This window comes from Saccopteryx leptura, chromosome 5 (genome assembly GCF_036850995.1).
Source record: "Saccopteryx leptura isolate mSacLep1 chromosome 5, mSacLep1_pri_phased_curated, whole genome shotgun sequence".
NCBI lineage: Eukaryota > Metazoa > Chordata > Mammalia > Chiroptera > Emballonuridae > Saccopteryx > Saccopteryx leptura.
In genome coordinates, this window is record NC_089507.1 from 203365835 (window position 1) to 203391873 (window position 26039).

Below are 26039 nucleotides of genomic sequence, written 5' to 3' on the forward strand. Positions count from 1 at the left end.
AGGTAGAAATGATTAGGTCTTTTCCATATTATAATGAAATCCTTCTTATGTCATGTAGGTACAGTCATTCTATATACAATATCAGCCATAAGAAACAGTGTTTTGTCATCCTAAAAATAGGTCTAGCTAACTATTATGACATTTTTCATGGGCCACTATGCATTCACACAGGTTAGAAAAATGTCTTAGACCAAAATTCTCTAAGAGTTTAAATAACTGTGGATGTCCCAAGTTCGATTCCTGGTCAGGGCACGCAGGAAAAGTGCCCATCTGCTTCTCTACCTCTCCCCCTTTCTCCCCCTCCGGCAGCCATGGCTCAATTGGAGCAAGTTGGCCCCAGGCGCTGAGTATGGCTCCATGGCCTCTGCCTTGGGTGCTACGAAGAGCTCACTTGCTAAGCAACGGAGCTACGCCCCAGATGGGCAGAGCATCGCCCCTTGGTGGACTTGCTGGGTAGATAACGGTTGAGGCACAAGTGGGAGTCTCTCTCTCTCTCTCTCTCTGCCTCCCCTCCTCTCACTGAGTAATAAAAAAGATAAGTTTAACCAAAACATAGAATAAATGGAATACTCATGAAAGTATCATTATGCTACTCTTATTCAAAAACCTATTACTTAATTCCAGCTATTTAAATGGCTTTAAGTATTAAATTTGCTTTTCCCAAAAGAAAATTTTAATCACAAATACTAATCAGAAATAACATACCCATATTTGAACCATAATTTTCCTGACTATCCATCATTCCTGGATTCCCACCCAGCATGGGTTGTTTTGGTAACATGGGGAAAGCACTGATATTCTTTACTGGAGGACTGGAACCAACAGAAACGGGGCTATCCAGAGACACTGCTCGGTTATACAGGGGGCGAACGGACTGCACAGACTGTGGACTCCTCAAACCTATTGAAAACACAGAGCATAATACATATAAATATCCTCTGACGATTCAATATATAAACAAGCACAAGCCATAAATACAAATACCACCCACCCAAGAATGTCTTTCTTACTAAAACAAACACTGTCTTCCTTTACAATATAAACACTAAAAAAAAAATAAAAAAATAAAAAACCCCACCTTGTACTCCAAACAAAGTCGAAGTAGAGTCTCAGCACTGGCTGAAGTAATGGGCTCTGCTCTGTAGTCTCACATGGTAATTCCTACTCTGCTGCACTTAACACTGAAAATGTTACCCATGTTTCAAAGTCCTGACGGTTCTTCCCATCTGTCTTATTTTGGCTTCTCTGTTTAAAATTTTACACTTAAATATGACCCGATAAGCTGCCTTCTAATCAAACAAGCAATGAAACATAAAATTTCCTCCTAATCTTTTTATTTTTTCCAATCTATTTCATTAACCTGATTATCCATTTCGGTTTAGAAAACAGTGACACTGAAAACAAAAAAAAACAAATACTACTTTTTTCAATTGATACATATATCCTAATTAAATTGATGAGCCAGGAAAGACATGCCTATAGAAGACAGGCTGAAACCAGCAAACACTGAGGAAGAGAAGTCTCATAATTAAATGACAAGATTCCCTAAGTATCAAAGGACAGGTTTTGAGCTACAATTTTGGTTGCTTTTTTATCCAATTCTCTCCACCTAGAAAAATATATGCCCTTGTACCTACTACTCATCTAGACCAACCTAAGATGAACATTTTCCTATAAGTGTCATGATTACTGGTATCATATTAATTAGAAATAGGGGATGTTTTAAAAATAGGAAAATGTCCCAAAAGTTTTTAAAAACATAATTATAAATTAGTAAAAGAAACTGAGAGGCACAGTATGCATTTTGGTTATACATGCCAGCTGGACCCCAGTCTTAATGCAAGGGAACACACAAGTGTGCAGAAAAGTTTAAAAGGCAGCAAGAATAACACCCCGTTCTCTCTTACCCAGAGAATTAGTTCCTTGAAACATTTGTTGCTTGGTTCCCAGATTACTACCATTTGTGGATATGGAATTATGGTAAAAGTCGGAACTGGTCAGATCCCCAAGAATAGCATCTAGATTATCCAGATCTCCAGAACCCTGAAAATAAAATTTTAGAATTTAAGCTGTGTACATTACTAGGCACACAGGTATAAACATATTCACTGGAAGAACATAGGTGAAATGCGGACAATGAAATACAATGATACCCGAAATGAGAATTCCCAACTTAAAAGTTGGCTGATTATGACTCCCCTCTCACCCACCCTGTCGTCTTCCCTGAAAGAACAGTCTAAAGTACTAAGACAAATCCCTGGGTTTGGCAGTGCTTTCAAAGGGACACTTCCTTAATTTACAGTAAATGTTTCATTCTCAATCTGTAGGATATTTTCCAGCTAAATTCTGCCAGTATCAGTAGACAGAGATGTCTGTATCTACACATACCTTCTGAAAGCAAGCATGATTAATATCAAAAGCAACAAGTTGATGTTTAATACAATATTCAAAGGCATGCTTTAATTTATTGACTTTTGGTCAATAAATTTGAAAAATACTAGCTTAAGCAAAGTTAAAAGAGACAGGCTGCCTGGCCGATGGAAGCACAGTGGATAGAGCATTGGCCTGGAACATTGAGGTCCAAGGTTCGAAACCCCAAGCAAGATGCTGACTTGAACACAGGCTCATCTGGCTTGAGCGTGGGGTTACCTGCATGAGCGTGGGATCAATGACATGATCCCATGGTCACTGGCTTGAGCCCAAGGTCACTGGCTCAGCTGGAGGCCCCCAGTCAAGGCATGTATAAGAAACAATCAAAGAACTAAAAAGTGCTGCAACTGTGAGTTGGTGGGTTCTCATCTCTCCCTCTTCCTGTCTATCTCTCTCTCCAAAAAAAAAGAAAAAAGAAGAAAGAAATTCTAACAGTAGGACATCTCCAAGACTTTAATTTTCTTGGGTAAATATTAACGTCTCCTAGAATAGTATTCCTCAAGCAGAGCTTGGGAAGTGCTTATGTTTATATAGAATGTGATTGTGTACATAAATGTGCTTTTACGTAAAAATCAAAATGCTGTTGCTTAATACAAAAGTCCCCCTGCCATTTCTTTCTATCATACCCTTAATGACCCAGTCTGCACATTCCAACAGACACCTCCATAAAAAATTTCAAATTGGCTACCAACAAGTTTTAAAGAATATATATACATCTGGTATTTCTAAATTGCATCATAATAAACTTTACTGATGCCCAAAAGAATTACAAAGAAATAACAGCTCAAGATTAACTTCCATTAAACAAACCTGAAAGAGAAGATAAGAATTTGTGTATAAAACATTATCCTTCCCACACAGAAATACAATGATGAAACAATGACTAGGCTGGAATACAGAGAAAACAAATTACCTCTTCGTTTGCCTCTGTCTTAACTTTAGCATCTTTCTCCTGGCTCGAGCTAGGGACCGTGGAGCTGCTGCACTGACTCATTTTGCTGTCCACTCCCTCCACCTTGGGCTGTAGTTCTTTAGAGAGTGTGTCACTAGGATCATCCCTGTCCAGCAGGTATCTGAGCAGAGCATTGTTTTCCTTCTTCTTAGGACTTAGTTGCTCCTGCTTGACATTTCCTTCAACACAAAATGCTGTACTACTGGTGTCTTTCCCAGTGGCCTCTGCGGTAATCTTGGCCACTTCCGCTGGTGAGTTCCCATTCTGCAGCAGCTTGTGCAAAATCCGGTGCTTCTCCTGCAGGAGTGACCCGTGCACATTGGACGTGGAGGACACTCCTCCAGAGGTTGAAGAGGAGACCCCAGAGGGGCTGGTGACACTAATGGAAGACTCTTTAGCACTTGAATCCAGGGGGGAGTTAGTCAAAGAGGAATGACCCCGGTCATCAGAAGAACAGGTAAGTAACTGCAGTAATTTTTTATGGCCTTTGCTTTCCAGAGGACCTCGCTGATTCTCTGACCCTTCCACACTGCTCTCCTTACTGTCTTTGTCACTAAGGTGATCCCTGCTATTTGACTGACACGTTGAACTCTCCACTGGATTCTGGTCACAATACAAGCCTAAGGGACTCTTTGAATCCTGACTGCTCACTTTAGTTGGTTGAGTTATATTCATATTGGGAGAGTTGTCCAACTTGGGGCCTGGTGAAGACAAACTAGATAGAAGAGACGTCCCCACGCCCTCACTGATCGCCTGAAGGGCACTGAGAGAGCTGCTGGAAAAGCTGTGGCCCCCAGTGTTGCCGGAAGACCCCATGGGAGAGTGCACACCTGGATTTGGAGGGAAAAAAATGATTAGACTGACCAACTCTATAGCAAAACACCAATTAACTCTTCAGTTGCTATTATAAAATGAATTAACTTCATAAGAATTACAGTGCTATGGAAAGAAATTACCAAAAAGAAAAAAGAAAAGGCAATGCCAACAGGAATACCTGCAACAGGAGAAAACTGATGTGAGGCCATCTTTGGACTCCCGCGATTACGAGGAGAAATCATGATATTCTGCTGGCTGGAGCCAAGACCAGGACTCCCATGTGGGGGGCTACTCATGTTGAGACCATAGTTGCTGTTCTGGTAGGAAGAAGGTGACTGCATGGCTGGCCCAGGGTTCATAGAAACTACGTTACTGGAAGTCCCATATCTAGCTCCACTCATTTGCCCTGTGGTGCTGGGGTCAGCCAAGCCATAGGTCCTGCTGTTCAGCATCTGTAAGCCTTGGTTTGGTGACATGTTCATGCCACCTACCGGATTATTACATCCAGCTGCTGGAGGCCTAATGCCTTGTCCAACAGGATTTGGGTTTGGTCGATACCCATTCTGTTCCCTGCAAAGAAAAAATTCACAGGCATGCATTAAAGCCCTGAACCAGACTTTTTAAAAAGAATCAAGTGCCCAAGAACTTAACTTCTTAGCATTATTCTGATACATAATGACAATTCCCATCTAGATATTGATCAATCTTTACCTGATAACATACTTTTTACTAAGCCACTACCAAAAACAGCATGTGAAAGGTCAACAGTTGTGTTAACTGGAACCTCGGTGCAGCTTTACTAGAACTGCCGTCTATCTGGGAATGAACCTGGAGGTGCTAGCAAACTACCCCAGATAATTAATGAGCGGACACTCCTTCAGGTGGTGTTCATTTGCCATCAGCAACAGCAATAGCAACTATTCTTGAAGTCTACCTTCACATTTTAAATTCAATCCTGAAGGCAATGTAATGTATCATTAGAAATGAAAGGTAACAGAGGTAGTCAGATTTTATAGGCTTTTCTCCTCTAGCCTTCCCATTTTCCAATCTCCCAGGAAGTAATTATTCAATGAACAAAAATACTCATTTTCACATACAAATATAACCTTAAAGAAAACATATAATCCAGGAATCTAAACTCACTTCAGCAAAGCTAACATCCTTTTTGCTTTTAACTCCTGTTAAATTCTCTCTTTTTACATTACTAATACAGCACGTTGAGAACACGCTGCGTCTCACATGTAAACACACAATCTACTGTTACCTCTGAAGAAAGTGGGTTGAGACGAAGCCATGACGATCATTTGTTACAGGATTTCGGAAGAGTTTGCTTTTTGTTTGTGCAGTCACTATAGTTCCATCGGCCAAAGAGAACCTGTACACTGGAGTTTCTGCATGGCCGTGAATATAAGCTGTTGGGGAAAACAGCCCATAACTAATCACTACAACTGCAAGCAGATATATATAGAAGAGAAAAGAAATATACTTCAAGTATAATGTTTTCAAAATCCAGTGAAAGACTGGACCTGCCCCAAAATTAAGAAGAGGCTAAACTAAGAATGCTCAATAATCATGTTCCTACCCCAAACACATAACTGCGGTCATGTGTATTACTTCCTGCTTTATAGCATGCCAAACACAATGACAAACAACATCAAGAATCAACCTTAAATTCTTTATACCTTCTTGATAATGACGCTTCTGGGACCATGACTGCCCATCATTAAGACTAAAAAATCTCTGGATACACCGCCGGATTATATCTTCAAAGCCCGGCCTCATAGAGGATCTCAGTGAATTTGTATCTATATTGACAAGTTTTCCTATTAAATAGAAAATAAGAATTTAAACTCAACCCACAAGTATTTACTGGCTGCATACTGCATGACTTAGCACTAAAAAAATAAAGACACTGAATCTTGACCTCCTCTGTTCCAAATGTCTGCTCTCTCTAGAGCTTTTGTCTTTGAGGGCACAGTCCTACAAGAAACTTGTACATTAAATGTTTTGCTATACAGATATAAAAGTGAATCACAAAACTTTCACTTTCTGAATGTCCAGAAAGTAACGTGTCCAGATCACCTCAGCTTCATTTTCATTTGAAGCAATAAATAAATAAATAAACAGCACCTATCAATAAAATTATTTGCATCTGAAGATACTGTCCCTGCATTAAAAAGAGAAAACACCTGCCTAACAGCTAGCAGGGACAGTTCTTTCCATCTGAGATGTGACTGCATTTTGGACACTTAAAATCTAAACTAAGAGAGTTAACCAAATACTGATGGTCCACAAATCTGGAAGTTTGACAACTTCTGCTTAACATCAAATACACTAAAGAGACAAAATATATACAACTCCAATACACTATAAAATTAAAGTGGGTTTCATAAAGATAGTCCTTAAATATTGACTTTTCAAGTTCTAAGCAGTATCAGGTAGGCTGCCAGAACAAACACCTTACAAAAAATGGCAAAAAAGAGCCAAGAAGAACATGGTTGATCCACTCTGAAAAGAGACTGGTATGACATGAAAGCACCACCGTGTTCCATATAGAAATACTGGGAAAACACTGATCACAAGGACTCAAGGAAACAAAACTGCCTCTGATGGTCTCAACAGCTGTGCTACTGAAGTGAGCCTTGCTGATCTAAAGAATGTTTAAGCTGCATTTAGAAAATTCAAAATAATTGCTGACAATGTCCAGAGCAAAAACTGTACAATCAACATCCATGATGTGGATTTCTGTAACAAAATATGTAACATGGTCAAAAAGTGTCAGGCTACAACTAAAGCTCATGTCGATGTGAAAACCACCTATGGTAGTTTTTGCCTATTCTGCACAAATTTTACTAAAAAATTCAATACTCAAGTCCAGGCAACCTCTTATGCTCAGCACCAAAAGGTCCACCAAATCCAGATGATGGTGGAAAGCCCGACACAAGATGTGTAGACAAATGACTTGAAAGAAGTAATCAAAAACTTGATCCCAGACAGACTGGAAAAGGCATAGCAAAGGTTTGCCAATCTAGCCGCCCCATGAAGTATTTGTGAGAAAAGTAAAAACGAAGAAAATTAAGTTTACATTGGGAAAACTCATGGAGCTTCAGGGTGAAAAACACTCTAGAAAAGCTAAAAAGGCACTGATGTTGGATAAGTTGATGGATATGAGCCACTAGTCCAAGAATCTGTTTAAAATTCAGATCTTTAATGGTCACAAATAAAGACCTTACCAGGGGAAAAAGATGACTAGGGAGAAGAGACAAATGCATTTCACAAAGAGTAAAACACCTTTGTGTTACGCCAAAAGTCAGAACGATCTGTCCTCAACCACCTACTCTGCGCTGAGCTCTGAAAGCCACCTGACAATCACAAAATAGAGGCTCAGGAAAGTGTATTAAATGAAACAGGCACATAAGGGACAGAAGATAAAATCTCTCCATAAGCCAAAAACAGTATTGTTTTGAGTGCAAACCTCCCAGGAAGAACGATCAGCAACTGGAAAATACCCACTATTCCTATAGTAAAATGGCTCTCAGATGTTAACCAGACTAAAAGTATTTGATTTTCCTTATTTGGTAATTTCTAACTTTTGTAATAAATGTATTGCTTTTGTACTAAGGGGAAATCCTGATGAGAATTTTTTTTTACATGTTTATTTCCTAGTGGGGTTTTTTTTTAATTTATTGTGTTTACATGGATTCAAGTGTCCTACTGAATATAACTCCCTCACCCCCCCACCAGTGTCCCTTTTTAAACCCTCTTTGTCCCCTCCCCCAACTCCCTTGCCCCTTCCCTCTAGGATTTGCTGTCCTGTTATCTATATATCTCTGTGTTATGTATATATAATTTCACTAATCCCTTCACCTTCTCTGATCCCGTCCCCTCATCCCCCTTCCCTCTGACAGCTGTCCCTCTGCTCCCTGTGACCTCAGCTCTGCCTCTATTCCATTCCTCAGTTCACTTTGTTCATTAGAGTCCACATATCTGGTGAAAATCATTAAAGGTTCCACTCCCTAAACTGACTTGGTAAAGATGTTTTATTTGTATTTTCAGTAAAATGTAAAGTATTGTTATTTTGGGAGAAAATTTAGACTGCGAAATCATAACAGATACAGAAAACAAACCACTCTAAAAGAAGAATATAATTCTTATCATAAGGTTCAATTATCTCAAGGTAAGAGAAAATTTTCCAATATAAAGTCACATTCATCAGTGTAAACAGACTGAGAATTGAGAAAACAAATAACTCTTTTGCTTTTTTATTAATATCTGTGAAAATTAATCTCAAGCAGCCTCTAGACAAGTAACTAAGCCTGGCATAAAATGGTTGATGACTGAAAAAAATGGCTCTTTTACAGTAAGAGAGTATAAAACAGCTTTAGTTTTGTCATGTTTATTTAAACCTACTCCATTTTATCAAATTACTTATCAAAGGCCCAGATGGTGGACACTAAGCAAATAGTTCAGGCTCTGACATCAAGCAGACCCTGATGCAAATTCTTCTCGTATTAGCCATAATCTTGACAAGTAATACAACCTCTCTGTCACCAGGCCTATTCCCTCACGTCTGAGATGCAGCATATGTGATAAACCCTTGGCATCGCCTTTCAGGTTTAGATGGTTAAATGACGACCCTGAGGGTGAATACAGACAGACTCCACTGCCACTACGTTGAATTTCTTCATGGTGCCTTACCAACTACACTGGCTTTAATTCTTTACTCCTGTGGTCAAAAAGGACAGTCTGAAACTGAAGTTCATGTTGATGTCAAGAATTACTCCAGTAATTCTCATTGAAATTGTCTATATCTTTGAAATTTTATTTCTTTATGAAAAATGGGTTTAAAGTTAGAGAAGAGAAATACTAATCTCTGATTTGAAATGCTGTTTGGAGAAAGAGTCAGGTGCCCTCTTGTCAAATATACCCAACTCAAACGTTACGGTTTTTCATGAAACTCTCTCTCAGGATTATATAAGAATACAGTCAATAATCCGCGCAAAGCATTCATTACACTGCGTATCCCCGGACAGTGCAAGCTGGAGAAATCGTTAACCTTCCTAAAAATTTTCTATATGAGCATGTACATAAGCAATACACAAAGTTTTTACCTGAAAGATCATGTCTAGTAATAAAGCTCTCAGGGTTTGATGGAAATGCTCTTTCTCCTGTAGTAATGCGGCGTGCCACACAGATCATACAGGACTGCAAATCTGCAATAAAAATTTCACCAGGTAAGAAATCTGTATAACCATTAAAGACATCTGCTCAACAGGCGAGTAAGGACATGAAATTCAATAAGAATGATAACAATGGAAACTGCAAAACTACAAGTTTGACTGCTATTTGTTTGATCAACATCATACATATGCAATCGCTCTTACCTTCTCCTTCCTCCATCATAGCCCGTGGCTGAGACAGGGCAAAGCACTGCATGGTTTCATATCTCTGGCGCATTTCAGAACTAGTGTTTATGTCTTCCAGAATATCATGTGGTGCTTTCATCAACATACGGCAGTTAAATGTATGGCTTTTTTGTCTCTGGGTCTCATTTGTCCAGGCAACTCCATTAACTTAGGAAAATAAATTTTAAAAGCTGGCAATTCAGTCTATGACCATCATCAAGAACTCAAGTTCTATTTTCCCATTACACACATTTTCCACAGTAATGTCTACACTAACATTTCAAGGTGGCAATGCAGTCAAGTTCCCCCTTATCCACAGTTTCAGTTACTGGTGGTCAATCATAGTCCAAAATTATTAGATGAAAAATTACAGAAATAAACAATTCATAAGTTTTCAATTGCATGCTGTCCCGCCCCACCCAGCCAGGACGTGAATCACCCCTTTGTCCCGCATTCCCACCCCTTAGTCACTTCACAGCTATCTCTGCTATCAATCAGATCAAGTGTCTCAGCAGCAGTCCTTGTATTCAAGTAACCCTTACCGTGCTTTGTGGTAAGAGAAGATACAAAATGCTTCTTTAAGTTAAAAGATACAAGTATATGTATAGAAAAAGCATGGTATATAACGTACAGTTTGGTACTATCCATGGTTTCAGGCATCCACTTGGGGACTTGGAACATATCCCAGAGGATAAGGAGAGACTACTATATTGGAATAATTTCTATTAACACAGAAATTTCACTGTATATTTTGGCCGTATGGAATATATACCGCATTCTAAATTCACCGAGGTCACATTTGAAAATGGTGTTACTAAATGTGCCCACTTGCCTTTCTACACAAATGTAATCACTTGCCTTCCTAAAAGGTACCTTCAATTTTCTAAGAACTGGTCAAGAAAAAATTTTTTTCAATTTATTTAGAAAATATACATTAAAGGCCTACCTATAGATTTTGGTAGGTTTTTAAGGAAATCCTTTCTGTCTTCCTCATGCAAGATATTATAGACACTTGTGTTAACCAGGTCCTCTTGCTTATATTGCAGGTACTGTGTGACATTTTCTGACACAAACACAATGTTTCCATCACGATTCACCACAAACAGGAAACCATCCAATGCCTAAAATGGAAAATGTTAATATTGGAGATAATGGACTGAAGAGCATCAGCCCAGCGTGCAGATGTCCCGGGTTTGATCCCGGGTCAGGGCACACATGAGAAGCGACTATCTGCTTCCCTGCCCCTCCCTCTCCCCTTCTCTCTCTTCCCCTCTCACAGCCAGTGGCTCGACTGGTTAAAGCACTGGCCTCCGGTGCTGAGGAGAGCTCGCATGATTCAAGCACAGGCCCCAGACAGGGGTTGCTGGGTGGATCCTAGTTGGGGCACATGCAAGAGTCTCTCTATCTCCTCTCCTCTCACTTTAATTTAAATAAATAATAATTTTTAAAAACCTGAATGCCTGACCTAGTAATTTTTAAAGAATTATATATTCAAAGTTTTAAAAAATAAGAATATCATCCTCAGTGCTTTCCATTTGTCCATTTTTTTAATTATTGATTTTAAGGGGGGGAGGAGAGAGAAAAAGATAGAGACAGGGAGAGAAAGAGAGAGAAAGAGAGAAGGAGAAATGTCAATTTCCATTTATGCATGCATTCACTGGTGGTTCTTGTATGTGCCCTGACTGCATCAAACCCACAACCCTGGCGTGTCAGGACAACAGTCTAACCAACTGAGCTACCCGGCTAGGACCCTATTTGTCCATTTGATACCAAGCCAAGCAACAGGGACTATACAACTCTGAAGAGAATTTAAAAAGAGAAATGAACTGATCAATTAAAAAGTAGTTGAAGCAAACTAGACAATACAAAGAAGTTAACAAGTGAACTTTATGGAGGGCTTCAGGTCCCAACTTCAAGTAAGAAAAGCATCATATGAGTGCTTTAAGTTAATAATATCTATTTAAGACAACTACTTAGAAAACAATTCACATTAATTCTTAAAATTCTTGCCAGAGGGGAGAGAGTTTGGGCGACTAGGTGAAAAAGGTGAAGGTATTGACATGTACAGATTGGTAGCTACAAAATAGTCATAGGGATGTAAGTACAGCATAGGAATGTAGTCAATAATATTGTAATAACTATGTATGGTGCCAGATGGGTACTAGAACTATTAGGGGAACATTTTGTAAAATATATTGTTTATCTACTATGCTGTATACCTGAAACTAATACAAAATAATATTGAATGTAAACTGTAATTGAAATTTTTAAAAAAGAAAAAAAATCTAAAATAATTTCTTCAAGAATATAAAACTATAGTATGCCATATGACTAATCAAACAAAAATGCACCAAAAAGTCTGAGCTAACATATGCCCAAATTTATTTTGAAATTATGGGTTACCTTTCCTCTCCTGCTTCTTTTGTCTGTTTGCTTGCTTTCCCAGTTTGCAACTCCATTTTTATAAGGGAACAACCCTTTCCCCCCAAAGGCCCCCTGAATGATATATATTAGAAATACAAGCGTATTCTAGCATCATATTCAAAATCCTGAGTTCTGTCTCATAAAAAGAAACATGCCTTTTTGTTTTCATTACCTAACCAAAATTTCAACAATTTTTTTTAAATCAACAAAACATACTGGATAGCTAAAGCCATATACTTGCCTGAAGTAAAAGTGGTCCTAAAGAGTCTTTATCAATAACCCCCTGTCCTGTAGAAGATACATCAGCTTTCTGAACATCATCATCATTGGAAATAGCTTTTCCTAAAAAGACAGAAAGCAGTACTACAAATAGCACGTATACCAGTGATAGATTAAATCCACCTTCAAACAGTGCTCAGGACACCCTGACACACACACACGCACGCACGCACATTCATATGCACATACACAATATTTCCTGATAAGAAAATGATGCTACAATGTTTTTTAATTAAAATTAAACTTCAGAGTTACCCAGGAGGGCAGAAGATTAAAAAAATACCCTAATTTTCTTTCACTGTTGAGTGTACTACTATCCCATGGCTTCCTGGAAAAGAACTAACATTTGACAGGGTGAGCAACACTGGTCCTCTTTCAATTCTCTGTTAAGGGTTTCCTTAAGAGTAAAGCTGGTCAACTCATTTGTCCATTCCCACAGAGGCTGGCCTCAATTAGCAGTAGACCCCACCTAAGCAACAAGGTAGCAAAGAGACAAATGCAAACACAGTTCACAAGTTCCTTCTAAAAGACTTCAGTGTTTTTCTTACTTTGTATTACCTTGCTCTTTTATTTGACGTATCTGTCTTACTGTTTCCTTTAAAATTGCACATTTATCTGGTTTGACATTGAAATTGTCAATATCACTAAGATTAGCAGATATCAGTTCAGCCAATTCTTCAATATATTTACTCTCCTGCTCCCGTCTCCACTTTTCACCACTGCAGGTAAGACTAAGAAGAGGAGGAGGGAAACATGAATATACCAATCACAAAAGAGCCCTGAGCAGAGTCAGTCCTTGCAAACACCATTACCTTAAACTAAATTCAACCAACAGAAACTATCAAAACATTGTCTTGAAGAGGCAAGCATAATGTAGCAGAAATTCATGCAAACCTAAATTCAAGTCTACCTTTTTGTTAGCCTGGGGCAGAGTTCATCTCAAGTTTCATCATCTAGAAACTGGGAATAATTATTAATAATAAGGTTTTACAATTGTAGATTGTTTTTATTTTGCAACCATCACATAAAAATTCAAATGATGCTGACCTTGGCAAATATTTTTTTTAAAGACTACAGAGTATCACTGATTATAATGCCATATTTTATTTCCATTTTTTAAATTTCTAACTGCATTCAGGAAAAGAATGAAGAAGCCTCACAAATGCCAAAATATCAACTTATATGATGTTACTTTAAAATATTAAAATTTTTTATTTATAATAACCTTCATTATCTATTTATTGCTAACTCCTACCTCTTCTATTGAGAAACGCTTCTTACAGTATCACACTGTTAGTATAAATTCTCACTTCTATCAGAATCAGTGATCTATCATATCATAAGGATGTCCATCTCATCGCTGTACCACTCTACTTACTACAAAGCAAAATCATAGTACTTCAGCAGAGACAAAAACAAAAAAAACCTAACCAGAAACTGTAAATAACAGAAACTTTAAACCAAAAAAATAAGGGTAGGGGGAAGAGACCTTGGTGAAGAATCAAACAATAAACTGCCTACCCTTGTCCTGGGGTATCACATGGTAATTTGCGTTTTCGTGAATCAGGGACCAGTGGATCCAAGGAGTTTTCTCCTAATCCGCTCATTGTGAATATACATCAGCAACTAAGAAAGAAGAGTAAGATAAAATCATTACAAAATATCTGCGATCCTATAAAGATGTCCTATGCTTGAATACATATTATGTAATTCAGAACTACTTTCCCTAACTGATTAAATAATTCTCAATATTCTTTATAATAAATGATCATTCTGAAGACAACCTCAGAGTTCATATTCCAGTCTGATTAGGTAGAATGTCCAACCCCAAAACAGAAATGTGTACGCTGAATACCTTACAAAGAATTAGGCAACTTCTTCATATTTAATAACAAGACAAAGAAACTGCCAACTCTTCAATTGATAAAAACCAAAATTTAATTTATACCCAAGTAAGCACAAATAAGAGCTTATCATTGGGTAAGAAGTGTTCAAATGATAAAAGTCTAAATTATTTCAGGCGATTTTCAATGTAGCATTTTTTTCTTTAGATCATTTCATTGATATTTATCATCCAATGTGTTTTTCTCCTGTTACTTCAAAGTAAACTTAAACTGTGTAAATAACATGTAAACCCCACTACATTCTGATTAGATATACCACAATAATAAAACTCCAAGAGGCAGAGGAGATTTTAACAAGATCCACAAAATAACACTTTTAATTTTAACTGATGGAAATATAATATGCTTTGGGTAGTTTCACTAATAAAGAAAATAGATACATAGAGTATTTCTTATTTTTAAAAAAACAGATTTTAACACTGAGGAGCTCATAATTTTAAGACATCTACTAAGTCTTCACTTACTAAGAATTTTATTCGTCCTAAAGAATTCCAGTCAACCAAAAAGTTCAAACATTCGAAAACTGTTTTTCTTAGCATGTTAAAATGCATCTTACATTCCATCTACATTCTGAGACATACATTAAGGCAGTGTTTTTATAATCTTCATACAACATCAGGGTGATTAACTCTTTCATGGACTGGCACTAAATTTCTGATGGACCAGTGAGTAGATGAAAAAACCATTGCATTAAGGGACATAGCTTTCCACTAGGTGGCACAATACTACTAAGAAGGGAGATGAAATAAAAATGTAAAATTTCACACAAGATGCTGATCAAGCGTAAACTATGCAGTTTTTAAAAAAAAAACAAAATCACATGATTTCTAATCAAAAGTTCTAGATTATACCACTGTCTTAACAGATGTTCCAGGTATAAAATTAATATCAAAATATTCATTTCAGCTATAATTTTGGTAGTAAAATAAAGGCTAAAAAGCTGAGATGTTTCAAAGACTTTTTTTTTCACCCTTACAACCATAAGTTAAAATAAAGGAGAGAAAAAGAACTTAAAGTAACTTTAGTTAACAGTGACTTAATGTTATTATTTTAAAGCCTACTCAAAATACAATCCAATCACAAAAGCCTTTTCAAGCCCCTGACACCACAGTACAAAAAATGACTATAATGGACTTTTCACTGAATCAAAATCCAAAGGCCCAAAATGTATTCAATGTGAACTCAACTATATAGATCTCTAAGCCATTCTTAAAATTACTTTCCTTGTAGGAAATGTTTCTACTGCTATACTACTTAAACATATGAATATGACAATACACACTTTAAGTTTATAGTCATCCCTCATTATCCACAGGAAATTGATTCTAGGACCCCCCCCCCCCCACTTGGACACCAAACACCAAATAAATGTTCAAGTCCCTTATATAAAATGGCATAGAACAATGCATACAGTTAGTCCTATTCCACAGATTCCCAACCACGGATCAAAAGAACTGTTGGATACAAAACCCATAGATACAGAGAGCTGACTATACAGTTAAGCAAGATATTCTATGCAATTACTTCAAGTACAGAATAGTAGCAATTTAGAATAACTTTTAATTCTATCAAAATCTAATTTTATCCATGTGTGTGCATTATTGGGAAAAAGTCAGAAGTAGACCCATAGTAAATCAGATTTAAAATAAGCAATAATCTTATAGTAACTGAATAGAATTTCTCATATAAATACTGCAAATATTTCTATACAAAACAAGATATAGTCCATGTTTAAGCTCAGACATGAACAGAATAAAACAAATTGCTAGAAAATGAACATTCCTAAACTTTAATTCCTGAACTTAGCTAAAAAAAGCAGCAAGGAATTACACCTGTCAGCTCAAAGGCCATGAAAATGGCTTAGCAGCATTAACTAGCTTTCCCTTTGGGTATCTGAGGTTAAGACAGGAGTGAAAATCTTGATTGTGTATAGTGAACTAGCCAGATGGACAAGGATACAGGAAGTATGTATACTTACTCCCTGTCCATAAGGAAAAGATAATCAACACTGCTAATGTTACTAGGTAAGCAAAGAGTTACTTGGTGGGAACCTAAGAAAAGCCATGCCATGCCAAAAGTGGGAGGAGGCAGATTACCCAGGAAATCTAAAATGGCACAGAGACCAACTAAAATAATAAGAGGAAAGAGTATGTAACTTTTGTGGCTACAATGCTAAACAGAACGTGTGTCCCCATGTATAAGACGCACTTTTTTCAAAAATTTAGGGTCTAACAACTGGGTGTCTTATACAGTGGTTGTAGATTTATTTACTTGCATTTCCCGGTTTTTCACACCTGTCTTTGCGCTCATTGTTGAAGACAGTAACTCATCATTAGACACAGATGAGGACAAACTAATGGATGGGAGTTTTGACAGTGATGAGCTGTATGAATTTTATGATGAATAAAAACTGCATTCAATAACTATCTATATAATACATTTTTTTTTCAAATTTCAGTCCTCAAAATTAAGATGCATCTTAATACATGGGATCATCTTATACATGGGAAATATGGTATCACATAGTCTATGTAATTTCTCACAGCAACTCTCCAAGGTATGTACTATCATTCCCATTTTACAGATAAGGGAAAAGCTACACAACTTTTCCCTAGATCACACACAGATACTGGGTGGCAGAACTGAGACTACATCTTCAAACTTTATAACCAACAAAATAGGTATCAAATGTTTCTTGGGCATTTTATCTCAACCCTACCCCCAAATAAACTGTTTCAACTGTTGAATCACACCATCTTCCATCAGTTAGCCAGAAAATGTCTCAGCTCCTCAATAAGAACACTGAGAAGTTATTATTGTACATCCAGAGTTAGGAGCATGCAGTACAGGGATCGAAGCAAGGAACTGCTCAAGCTCAACAGGTACTAAATGCTACTACTTGCCTCAAGCCCCTAAAAACTACTCATTACAAGTCACCAAATAAGTTGCCCTCTAACATAGTCTAATATAGTATTAACCATGACCCTTATTTCCACTTAAAATGAACAGTCAGTGGCTCATACAGCAAAGAAAACTTGGGATCAGAAAAACACGAACTCTAAAATAGTCTGTCAAATATTTTTATTCTTGGATTTTGTAAGATAAAAAGCTGGGGCTGAGCACTCTCTGAGTATCCCATCCGTAATTTAGTTTATTGGTCAGGCTTGTTTGCCTGACTTATACAGGGTATTATTAATACGCTAATTAGGGAGTGTTTCTGGGTGTCTCCTGAGAATCATTTACTTAAGACAATTTTTCAAACAACTGTAGATTTGATTTATTGAAAACTGCTTGAAGTACTATGTAAAAGCAGATATTGCTCAAGCCAATTAGAACAAAAAAAACCTGCTCTTGGAAACAAGTTATGAGACATTCGTACATAAAGGCACTGCCCAGACCTCAAGTTACAAACTGACACTCTCACTCAAGACACTGTACACACATAGTCACCGATAGTTAGTCTAAAGGCTCAATCCTCCAAGATGAGATTTTCTGAACTATCAAAGGTTTTATTTCAGTCTGTCATGCAGCTCCAAGAGAACCAGCGTCACGGAGGGAAGACTGGAACAAAATACAGCCTGTGTGAAAAAAGAAAAAAAAAATACAGCCTGTGTGTTTTTAGGGGACAGGGACAGGCAGGGAAAGACAAGTCCACCAACATGGAACCATTACGAAAGCTTCTTCTCCCAGTGACTATCTCCTACTCCTACATGCATGTTTTCATTCAGTGCTGGTAAAGAAAGTAAGAGCTAAAAGGAGGCAAGGAGGGAAAAAAGGAGGAAAGAAGTAACTCGTAATATCCTTTGTTTTGTTGCTGATCACCTGTTAGGTATAGTTGGCTAAGTATACACTACCTAATGCAATCCATTTTTCAATTTAACTCCATTTCAGTTCAAACACTTACATGGCCCAGAATCATTTTAGTTCCAGGAAACAGAAGTGAATGACACCACATACTGCTAGAACTCACATGCTAACAGAAGAGGGAAACATATAAAAATTATAAAATACTTTGCTAAGTGTTCCAATGAACATATTGTAATCAAGTGCATGGGACCACAGCTTATGAAAAACCTACCAGCCTACAATTTTTTAAAAAAAAAAGAGTATAAATGGTGTCTACAATAGACGACCTTGGTGCAGACATATACCAGAAAACACAATAATCTCAAATCCTGGTCATTCTTTTCCTCTATCTTTATAAAGTTTACAATGCCAGCAAATTTGGAAAAGAGCTATCAGAGAGCAACAAAGTAAAATACATTTCTTAATATATAAGTTGAGCTGAAAAGCATCCAAAATGTAAATTAACAGTCATTTTGTCCACAAGGTTTCATTCTCTTGTCTCTCTTTGTATGTTTGCCTTTTTTTTTCTATTTTTGGTGACAGAGACAGAGAGAGGGACAGATAGGGACAGACAGACAGGAAGGGAGAGAGAGGAGAAGCATCAATTCTTTGTTGTGGCACCTTAGTTATTCATTGATTGCTTTCTCATTATGTGCCTTGATGGGAGGGGGCGCTATAGTAGACTAAGTGACCCCTTGCTCAAGCCAGCAACCTTGGGCTCAAGCTGGTGAGCCTTGCTCAAACCAGATGAGCCCACTCAAGCCAGTGACCTCGGGGTCTCGAACCTGGGTCCTCCGCATCCCAGTCCAATGCTCTATCCACTGCACCACCACCTGGTCAGGCTGTATGTTTGCCTCTTCCTTTTCAATCAAGAGGCTGATCCCAAAGGCCCTTCACATTTATGCTCCAGTTTAAACCTGATGAAGTTAAACTCAAACACAAATTCCCTAGAGGCTCAAGAATCAGAACTGGGCATACCAATTAGCCAAGACAGGTGTTGGCTGCAACTGGAAGCTTGTTGCCAAGAGACTTTTCAACCTCTACATAAGCAACAAAGTTGAAGTTCACAAACATACATTGTGCAGAGGGAATTAAGCAAGTCAATTCCATCTAAATCATATTACCCTCTCCTGACAGCATACTAACTAGCTGGGTAATTCTTTAGTTGTTTTAAAGGTTACACTGACTCCTTCAACTTAAGCACTGAATCTATCTCATACATGAGGACAGATCTAAACTTAAGCCTCATAAGCTGATTTTGGCTTCACGCTAAACATCAGTTGTACTTCCTCCTAACCACCATTACTACCAGGAGCCACCAAAATAACCTATGCCGAGAGATTTCTGACATAGGATGATCACTGAAATTATTGCCTATTTTGTTTTTAACCTTAAGTCATTAATTTCTCTTTAAATCTCCCCTTCATCCCTCTTCTATCTAGCATACTCCTAACTCATCCTTCAAGAGCAGGCTATATCATCTTCCCAATTAGAAGAAGCTTACCCTTTTTTATCCTAATCACTTTTCATACTTTCATTACAACATGTTACAACACCACACTCTTATTCACTTTTCTGTCTCCATTTTCCTCATATAAAATCTAAACCATTATAAAAACTTGCAGGAAACTTTTATTACAAACTCCTTCTTCTTTCTTTTTTACTACTACCACCATTCTCCCTTGTTCCTTTTTTCAACTCCCATTCTCCTTCTCCTTTCTCTTCCAATCCTCCTAGCTGTACTTTTGACCAACTCTACAATCTTCCTAAAATACAGAGATTCGTTGGGGTAAGGAACAGAATATTTTTGCTTCTTTCTGACATGTTATTTTCACTTGGGTATTCCCATTCCAAAAAATATACTGGCTTTAAGCTATCAAAATAAAACTCAAGGGTTTGAATCCTTCAGCTATATACTGCTCACAAAAAGTAGGGCATCAGGAAACATATAGATACTCCAGTACTTTCGGTCTTTTGTACAGTGCATTTTCACCAATGAAATAAGAGTTGGTATTGCATTCATTTGCATAATTGAACAACTTTCTTTGACTTGTCATTTGCTTTTCTGATATTCTTGTTTAATAAAAATCAAAATCAAATACTTTTTACTGCTTCATATTCATTTTGAAATATCCCCTAATTTTTGGGAATAGTATACTATAAATACAATAAAAAGACAATGGGAGCTTGTTGGAATCAAACTTCAGAGCTGAATCACAATTTCACTAGAAGGTAAACTTGTCGCCTGTGAAAACTGGGGATAACCACACCCTACATATTCATGTTTATGGTAAGGATGAAAAGCAAGCACGGGGAATAATGGCAATCCCTCAGAGGTACAACACCAAGAACAAAGATGCATGCTCAGTAACACTAATTTTGCTCTCATTTGAAAAATAGCTACAACTATCCTATAAGGCAGGGGTCCCCAAACTACAGCCCGTGGGCCACATGCGGCCCCCTGAGGCCATTTATCCAGCCCCCACCGCACTTCCGGAAGGGGTACCTCTTTCATTGGTGGTCAGTGAGAGACGCAAAGCATGGCATCGCTCACATACAGTACTACTTCCAGTGACGTGGGATGCACGCCTCACGGCTCCGGAAGCACGTCACATACATCACTTGTTACATCTAGCAGTGACAAATATGGAACCGTACATTGACCATCTCATTAGCCAAAAGCAGGCCCGTAGTTCCCATTGAAATACTGGTCAGTTTATTGATTTAAATTTACTTGTTCTTTACTTTAAATATTGTATTTGTTCCTGTTTTGTTTTTTTACTTTAAAATAAGATATGTGCAGTGTGCATAGGGATTTGTTCATAGTTTTTTTTATAGTCTGGCCCTCCAATGGTCTGAGGGACAGTGAACTGGCCCCCTGTGTAAAAAGTTTGGGGACCCCTGCTATAAGGCAACAAATTAAAAAGATTCAAATAAATTAGCCCGGATGATGCAGGCTAACCTCAACATACAGAGAGCTGACTGGAATTCAAAACAATTTCCCACTGAAATAGTGTGGTGAGCTGTAGCTAGTAGCTAACATAATGCCATGAAAATAGAGTAAAAAGATTTCTGCATTCTTAGGATAAACGGGTATAAAGAATAAGTAGCATCTTTTAGGAGATTCTAAAGAGGACATCCAAGCACATTCAAAGGTACTAAGTGAAGTACACAGCGCTAATTCTTTTTAATGATCTCTTTTTACATCTAGATTTGTGGCTTAATTTTTCTTCCATAGGCATAAATATCTCTACATCCAAAGTACTATTTGAACCTAAGCTTGTCAATTTAAGCAGCAGAGAAAGCAAAGAAGAGAAAAAACAAAGTGTTTAGCCCCGCTGAGGTTAGTTAAGTGGTAAAGCACTAGACTAAGATAAGCGATGAGGGCTGCGCAGGCCGTGGCCCAGTGACTAGATACAGCATCGACCTGAGATGCTGAGGACCCAAGTTCAAAACTCCAAGGCTGCCAGTTTGAGTGTGGGCTCACCAGCTTGAGAACAGAGTCATCCGCTTGAGAGAGGGGTCATAGATATGAGCCCAAGGTCGCTGGCTTGAGCAAAGGATCACTGGCTCAGCTGCAGTCTCCTGGTCAAGGCACACATGAGAAAGCAATCAACGAACAACAAAGGTACCACAACTATGAGCTGATGCTTCTCATCTCTCTCTCTTCGTGTCTGTGTGTGTATCTCTCTCAGAAAAAAAAAATCTGATATAAATGTAATTAATAAACTATAAAGATGTAAAGGATAGATGATCACAACAGGTGACCCATTCACATAATCCATTCTATCTGCCTCAGTATTAGAAGAAATGTTAAAACTTAAGAGCTGTCTACATTAGCCACCTGGTGGTAACCAAATAGCAGAGACAAGCAGAACTGCAACAGAAAGTGGCACTACGCAAGCAGTGAACGATACAGGGAATGATGGCCCTGCCAACTGTAGAACAGCTATTCCTATACTGGAGGGCCAGCAGAGTAAAAATCGTAAAATAACAAGACATTACCCCCCAGTACTGAAATTAGCCCTGTCCACCAGTATCAAAAATGAAAGCTACAATGGGTTTTACTCATGACACTAACATTACAAAAATTAACAATGTGGAAATGTAAAGCTGACAAAGCACTATGAATTAATTTTTCAAATAAAAGGTTCTGAGGGAAGAAGAGAAATCGTGAAATGTATTAAAAGGAAAAACATAGCTAGATCTCCTTCTCTAAAAGAAAAGGGGTAGAGCAGATGGTCTCTAATTCTAGCAACATGACACGGCAAGTCTGACTCATAAGACTTCCTGAATGGGTCATCATCTTTACTGCAGGTTGGTATGTGGCTCAGTCCTTGCTGTTTCCACCATGTTATTTTTTTCTTCTTCTTCTGACCTCACAGCTTGTTACTCTTCAGGGACTCTAATTCCATTCTTAGCCTAAATAAATTCAAAAGAATCATTTTTAAAAAGTTTCTATATCCATATAAGTTATATGCCTGGAAACATAATTTCTTTCTTCAAATCAATCTCTAAAAGTCACTGTTGATTTCAGGATGACAACAATACAAATAACAAATGAGAACATATATAGCAAAGTCCAAAAAGAAAATTTAAAAAGCACTCTTGACATTATTTACCTATTGGGAAGGTGGAGTAGTACAGGTAGAAATGTTAAAATGTCTAAACTGAACAATTACCTCAACTGCTTGCCTAACCCCCTTTAAAAGACAACTACTATACCCTGTGGAGCTAAAAACCTGTGCCTCTCTCTAGGTCCCGATCATGCCGGAGAAGAAATTTTCGACAAGCACATAAAATGCTGAGGAATAGGACGAAAAGAGCATCACTCAAATAATTTAAAATAAAACATAGCTTGGTTTTTTGGTTGCTGTTCAAAGGTCAGTTTCATGATTCATGACTTTAACGAGCTCCTTTCTGTACTTCATAAAGCCTCCCTATGCATGTCTGGGAAATAAAGCTGAGGGGCAACTCATTATTACTAGAGAATATCTGAGGCAAAAACTTAACTGTGAACATCTTATAAAATCATTTATCCAACTAAAAATGGTTCAAATCAAAACCCACTTCAGTAAGTATCTTAAGAGTGATCACTGATTACTTGGAATGTAATGTTACCATAACTATAGTTTTTATCATTTTTTTTTTATTTTAATATATTGTGTTTATATAGATTCTAGTGTCCCCGCCCCGAATGCATCCCCCTCCCCCATGACTATAGTTAACATTTCTAAATGATATCTAGAAAAGTTAAGAGGGTAAATCCTAAGAGTTCTCATCACAAGAAATATTTTTTTTCTTTCCCTTTTTGTTTTATCTATTTGAGATGATGGATATTAACTAAATCTACTGTGGCAATCATTTCACAATATGTGTAAATCAAACCATCATGCTGTACGCCTTAAACATACACAGTGACACATGTCAATTATCTCTCAATAAAACTGGAATAAAGTTTTGTGGGGTTTCTTTTTTCCCTTTTTGTATTTTTCTGAAGTTGGAAACGGGGAGGCAGTCAGACAGACTCCCGCATGCGCCCGACCAGGATCCACCTGGCACGCCCACCAGGGGGCGATGCTCTGCCCATCTGGGGCATCGCTCTGTTGCAACCAGAGCCATTCTAGCGCCTGAGGCAGAGGCCACAGAGCCATCCTTAGCGCCCAGGCCAACTTTGCTCCAATGGAGCCCTGGCTGCGGGAGGGGAAGAGAGAGACAGAGAGGAAGGAGAAGGGGAGGGGTGGAGAAGCAGATGGGCGCTTACTTCTCCTGTGTGCCCTTGCCGGGAATTGAACCTGGGACTCCCGCACGCTAGGCCAACGCTCTACCACTGAGCCAACCGGCCAGGGCCTGTGGGTTTTCTTTTAAAGAGTGGTCACTATTCAACACACTGAGTGTTGTCCACAGACAAAGGAGATCTAATCCTCTATGCCATGTGCTTGGGATGAACTGCTCATCAAGACAGACAAGGTTTTTTGCCTTCTATGAGCTGATGATCCAGTGTCAGGATCAATAATCTAGTATAATTTTCAACCTTTCTCATCTCATGGTACACATAAACTAATTAATAAATTCTGGGGCACATCAAAAAATCTATTTTTTGCTGATCTGGCAAAAAAAACTGACATAATTTTGATTGATTTACAAAAAAGATAAAGTAGTAATTATCTATCTTTTTTGCTCCAAAGTGCCTTTTATAAAAATCAGGTGCCTGCCCTGGCCAGATACCTCAGTTGGTGAGAGCATCGTCCTGAAGGGCAAAGGTTGCCAGCTGCATCCCAGTCAGGGCACACGGGAACAAATCGATGTTCCTGTGTCTGTCTGTCTCTCCCCCCTTCCTCTCTCTAAAATCAATAAACATTTTTTTTAAAACAGCATTAAAATAACAGGTGCCTATACTTATTATATATAAGGATTTCTGGTACCAAGAATTAACCAATCAGATGCATCCTTACCAACAAGATGCAACTCTGTGACCTATACTTTTATGGTTCCAGACAGGGCATTCACAATGGACAGCTATTGTGTCAGCTGTTGTCATTTTTTTACTTGACAATCTAAGGCAGCGGTTCTGTCGCGACCCCAACGGGGGTCGAACGACCAAAACACAAGGGTCGCCTAAAGCCATCGGAAATACATATTTTATTTAAAAATTTATTGTATAATAAATACGTATTTTCCGATGGCTTTGGTGACCCCTGTGTTTTGGTCGTTTGACCCCCGCCGGGGTTGCGACCCACAGGTTGAGAACCACTGATCTAAGGAGAAAGAGGTCAGTGCCCCTGACTAAATAGTCAGGTATTGCATGTTTTAAAAATTCTGTGGCACACCAGCTGAAAACTGCTGATCTTGTAAGTATAGAATCACAAAATGTAGTGTCTGTTATATAAAAGGTCTCCAATGAAAATTAATGCCTGATCTGTAATTCAAAAGCAGGAACAATTGAGTACTGACATAGTACACAACATTATACAGTTATTCAAAGTCCTAACCTTCCGCAGTCAATTTGGTTCTTTCTACTAAAAGAAAGAGTCGGGATAAGAACAGCTACATGTTCCTGAAATTGGCCAAACTTTATTGGTTTTTCTCAGGCCCCCTTCATGTTTAAGCAGGAAAGAACAGAGACAGCTTTATAAGCAGGAACAGGATACGCTATAGGCAACAAACACGTACAGCAAGGTGAAAGGTTTACGTCAAATGCTTCTAGAGTTCCAACCAAATTTACTAGGTCAGTACTTCTCAATTGTCTTGATATCAAGATTCCTTTACCTCTTTAAAAACTGAGCACCCCCTGCCTGACCAGGCGGTGGCGCAGTGGATAGAGCGTCGGACTGGGATGCGGAAGACCCAGGTTCAAGACCCCGAGGTCACCAGCTTGAACGCAGGCTCATCTGGTTTGAGCAAAAAGCCCACCATCGTGAACCCAAGGTCACTGGGTCCAGCGAGGGGTTGCTCAGTCTGCTGAAGGCCCGCGGTCAAGGCACATATGAGAAAGCAATCAATGAACAACTAAGGTGTTGCAACACGCAGTGAAAAACTAATGATTGATGCTTCTCATCTCTCTCCGTTCCTGTCTGTCTGTCTTTGTCTATCCCTCTCTCTAACTCACTCTGTCTCTGTAAAAAATTAAAAAAAAAAAAAATTATAAAAAAACTGAGCACCCCCAAAAAGCTTGTTATTTAGGTTCTATCATCAATATTTACTATATTATAAATGAAAACTTAGAAACATTTATCATAATTCATTTTATATTAACCCCATTATATGTTAACATAAACAATTTTATGAAAAATAACTTTTTGGAAATAAAACAACTCAAAGAGAAAGGTAGCACTGCTTTTCCATTGTGACAAATCTTATGTCTGACTTAAGAGACAGCTGGTTCTCTAAGGTATTTCTCCATTTACTCGGTGGCAATATCTTGTTTTGGTTAAACTATAAGAAGGTAATCCAGCCTCAAAGAGACATGTATTTGTAAAAGGA

General features: G+C 38.2%; 1 protein-coding gene across 4 annotated transcripts in view; it reads right to left on the reverse strand.

Moving 5' to 3' along the window:
• Positions 1–26039, reverse strand: part of NCOA3 (nuclear receptor coactivator 3) — a 115159-nt gene that overhangs the window by 16317 nt on the left and 72803 nt on the right. For all 4 annotated transcript variants that reach the window (XM_066387574.1, XM_066387575.1, XM_066387572.1 and 1 more), the window contains 12 exons: positions 13828–13932; positions 12865–13037; positions 12269–12369; positions 10550–10724; positions 9583–9771; positions 9310–9411; positions 5881–6021; positions 5463–5610; positions 4377–4768; positions 3344–4212; positions 1908–2043; positions 706–900 (listed from right to left, as the gene is read on the reverse strand). In XM_066387574.1, coding sequence (XP_066243671.1) covers positions 706–900; positions 1908–2043; positions 3344–4212; positions 4377–4768; positions 5463–5610; positions 5881–6021; positions 9310–9411; positions 9583–9771; positions 10550–10724; positions 12269–12369; positions 12865–13037; positions 13828–13913 — 2707 coding nt within the window. In that variant the 5' untranslated portion in view covers positions 13914–13932. The remainder of the gene's footprint in view (positions 1–705; positions 901–1907; positions 2044–3343; positions 4213–4376; positions 4769–5462; positions 5611–5880; positions 6022–9309; positions 9412–9582; positions 9772–10549; positions 10725–12268; positions 12370–12864; positions 13038–13827; positions 13933–26039) is intronic.